Genomic DNA, 3,886 nt, shown 5'->3' on the forward strand with positions numbered 1-3,886 from the left:
AATGAATACCGACAGCATTTCATTTGCTCAGAAACGCTACTTCAGGTGGTTAGGAAGGGTCTTCAGCTCTATTGTTGCGGGTTTGTTCTAAGACGGCTTTTGTTGTTTTTTATTTTTTTCATTCACTGTCAAATTACTCTTGGGTTGCGATCACCTCATCTTCCTCGTTTATTTTTTGTGATCGCATTGCATGCAACAATGGATGCGCATCGCATCTCATCTCTCGTTTTCCATCTTCAGGCTTCCCTTCTTCATTAAAATTCTGTTCGTCGTCGAATTCATTAAGGTCTTCTTCGTCAGGTATTTTCATGGCACGGATAATGGCAAACTTGAACTTCTGTTCCATTCACACTCAAGGGTGATGCTCCTCTTTGTGTGCCAAATCAATCTGGGCAGTTGACCGTTTGATAAAAATGGTCCGCCCAGGATGATGCGCAACATCCTTGTAGGTTTTTGTAGTCCAAGATCAGATGAATGTCGCTGGTAATATAAATTTGTTGATTGGACCATGCAACGTCCTTCACCTTCCTCTCTGGATGCACCAAGCATCTATCGCATAATTTGAGAGTCATTGTCATGACACAAGTTGCCCGTCTGCTAGAATTACAGAGTATCATGTTTAATGCTGGCTTATGATCGCATAACGCTTGCCCGATGTACACAATCCTCCAATAGAGCAAGGTATAGTAAAACTCCCAGGATCACACATCTTTGGTGGGATTATAGATTTTGAGCTCCGCGTCAAAGCCACCGTGGCAACTTACAAGTGCCTCTCTTCTTATCACCCATATCGTTTTAGAACTTCACATATGCGGGCATCTCCTCAATTTCTTCAGTGAATGGAATGTTAATTGCAATTTTTTTAACATATTCATGAAAGCGTTGGTACTGTACCTTATCATTTTTCTTCTTTCTGAGACTTCTGTGGAAAGGTGGCAACTGTATCTCACAGCCCCCTGTTCTTTTGACTTTGAGTGGATGCAATCTCTGGCTCTATCGCTTCTTTCTCCTTCTTCTTCTGCGAGTCACCACAATCTCTGGTTCTAGCGCAATTGAAGCAATCCGGTTAGGCTCATTCTTCTATCCTTACCAAGTCTTTCCACTCCAAATGTCACACTTGACATTGCTCTTTATAACCATACGTTCTGGGTTGCCGAGAGTTCCATTGAACTCGCAGGCCCCTGCAGTCTGTTCATTTGGTTTGTTCGCAATCTGGTCTATCTGTACTTTCTAGGTTTGCAGATTCGACGTCAGTTGGTTTCTGAAGCAGTAGTTTAGTTCTTCTTAATGTATGCTTCAACAAACTTTCCAAAGAGGAAGATTAACAGCGCCTGCGAAACTGCTGGCTTGATTACTCGTCTGACCGTTGTTGAGGGGAATCTAGGTTGCCTTCTTTTTGCACCACTGATTGGAAATTTTGTTGCTGATTTTTTCCATGCAAAGTTGAGGTGGTTTCTCCAACCCAGTGTCGATACATGTATGAAAATGGGTTGTTTCTTCCACAAATAATTGACTATGGGTTTTGCGGCATTCCTCCATTACGTGTCCTTCACCGCAAGTACACAACACCTTATAGTGCTGGTTGATTACTTTTACTTGCCCACTATACGTTGTTGGGCTGTTGATTACCGATTCCTGTATCAAGTCATCATCGCAGTCATCTGACTCTGAAGTGATGCGATAGCACCATTGTATTGCGTCACTATCCTTTATTCTCAATCTTTGATCGCTCTCCTCTCTAGTCTCGTTATTTTTAGAGATGCGATCAAGGATGTTCCTGGCCCTCATCAAATACATTTTAATCTAGCAGACCTCTAGCGCTGCCGCATTGGCAGCGGTCTACGAAGCAGGGTTTAATCTGTGATAAAATATCTCCATTTGTAAGCAGTCTGGTAATCTGTTGTGCGAGCAGTCTCTTAGTGTCTTTAACCTCGCCCAAGCATCGTGAAGCGATTCGTTCCATTGTCCTGTTCAAAAATTGTGTTATTAATTTCCTTCTCTCCTGCATTTCAATTGGTGGGAATATTTCTTTATAAACTTTCTACTACTTGCCTCCAAGAAGTAATCTCCCCGATTCAAGAGAATGACGCCCATTTTCGTGCCTGATCACATAAAGAAAATGGAACAAAGTTAGTCGAAACTTCTTCGGTGGAAATATTCGGGAACACAAAAGTGTTGCAGATCTCTAGCTCCGGAGCTGGGCGTGCAGTCCTCGCCCGCCTTCCTCCAAACTGTCCAGCAGTCTGGATCATCTGCAGCATCACCGGTTTTCATTTCGAATCTCAATTCTATCAAGCACGAGCCTCATGATTCTTGGAGAGAAATCGTAGAGGTTCGGCAACGCATAGTCCCGATTGATGATGGCCTATTACAATCGTTTGCCAGTAGGATTGGATTCGCCATGACTTTGTTTTCATTTGGTGCTCCGTTTCCAGGTTGTTCCACCATATGTTATCTTCTCTTGTTGTTAGCGGCTATCTCTCAGTCTTCGTCGAAACGTTCTTCTCAATCTCTGGGTTGTAATTCTCCAGAAGATTGAAAAGCTGCAAAGAAATCAGAAAAATTACCATTAGCCATTGAATTGCCGAAGTCCACGCAACAGCGCCAAAAACTTTGATCTGTTGTTTTGATGTGGTGAATAATTAACGGAATTGCGGTGATGGAAAATGCATTGTGCTACAGTTTTCTCAATAGAACCCAAGTATTAAAATCTGCTAAGTTTCCTGGTAAGTCCAAACTCGAACTCAGAGACTAAGTAAAACATTATGCGTAATAATTTTTAAGATGACTTTGCGGTAACCAATAAAATAAAGAGTTGTTTTTTTTTTTACGGTATGAAATGTATGCGGCGGAGTTAAGAAAAGAGTTAATAATTCAGAGATGCGATGAATATGCAGGGAACGGAGTTGAGAAGGGGTTCGGCTAACACTTCCTATGATTGCGTTCATTGTTATGCAGATCATACAACGCACATACAATAGCAAAATCATCTCTCAATGAAAATGCTACGACTTCTAGTTTTAGAACGCATGCGATATATGCAATGAAGTCTATTGACCTACACATAAGCCTCTATTCTTGTTTATGCGATGACGAATGACATACACAACATACAAGGCAACCGCATAATAACCATACTATCTCTATGGTGCATGCGATGCATTTGCAAACAGAGCTTTCTCTAAGTCTCTATCTCTTGCTTATGCAGATCTATCTCGCTCTCTCGAGTCTAAGATTCTACCTAGCTTTCTCAAGTCTTAGGTTCTTTCTTTAGACTTCTCTTTCTAATAGCTCTAAAGGGTGGTTTGGGACAACATAAAGACAAGGATGATCGCATGTAATGAAAATCCTAGGTCATGTTAGCTAAGTACTTTCACCATTCAGTAGATTTAGCTACTCATGCGTGCTTTTAAAAGAGTGAAACAGATGTAAATAAGCAAAGTTCTATTTTATAAATATAGAATTGAAATACAAAAACAATGCGAACAGAAATAAAGAGCCTGATAAGCAATCTGTTGCTTCCCTAAGACTTTTACATCTATCTTCTTTACTCTACTCAAAAGATAATCTCGCTCTCGCGAGAGTCGGCCCTCTTTCTGGTTTTCCAGCTCTTGGGTTCTCTCTCGAGTTGACCAGGGTGATCTTCCGGCGTCTCTTCCTTCTCTTGCTCTGCTTCTAAAGTAAAGAAAATATGAAACGAAGACTACTTCTATCTAAGGGGAAATTATCTAACTGTCGAACTCTTTTACTGAGGTGGCCTCTGGTATTTATAGAGGCTTCAAGTGTGAAAGGCTTCTTCTCTCTTATGATTACACTGATGGATGAACAATTAATTCTCTGCTGATGCGCCGAATATTTGTCACCGAAAAAGTTGAGTGTACTTGCT

At 41.2% G+C, this 3,886-nt stretch overlaps 1 protein-coding gene across 1 annotated transcript in view; it reads right to left on the reverse strand.

Annotated features, from left to right (window-relative positions):
* Nucleotides 1-2,474: 2,474 nt before the first annotated feature.
* The window catches only part of LOC120067574, a 3,424-nt gene continuing 2,012 nt past the window's right edge, over nucleotides 2,475-3,886 (reverse strand). The window contains exon 3 of the mRNA XM_039019120.1: nucleotides 2,475-2,543. Within this exon, the coding sequence (XP_038875048.1) occupies nucleotides 2,475-2,543 (69 nt within the window). The remainder of the gene's footprint in view (nucleotides 2,544-3,886) is intronic.

The sequence above is a fragment of the Benincasa hispida genome, chromosome 12, assembly GCF_009727055.1.
Source record: "Benincasa hispida cultivar B227 chromosome 12, ASM972705v1, whole genome shotgun sequence".
Classification (NCBI taxonomy): Eukaryota; Viridiplantae; Streptophyta; class Magnoliopsida; order Cucurbitales; family Cucurbitaceae; genus Benincasa; species Benincasa hispida.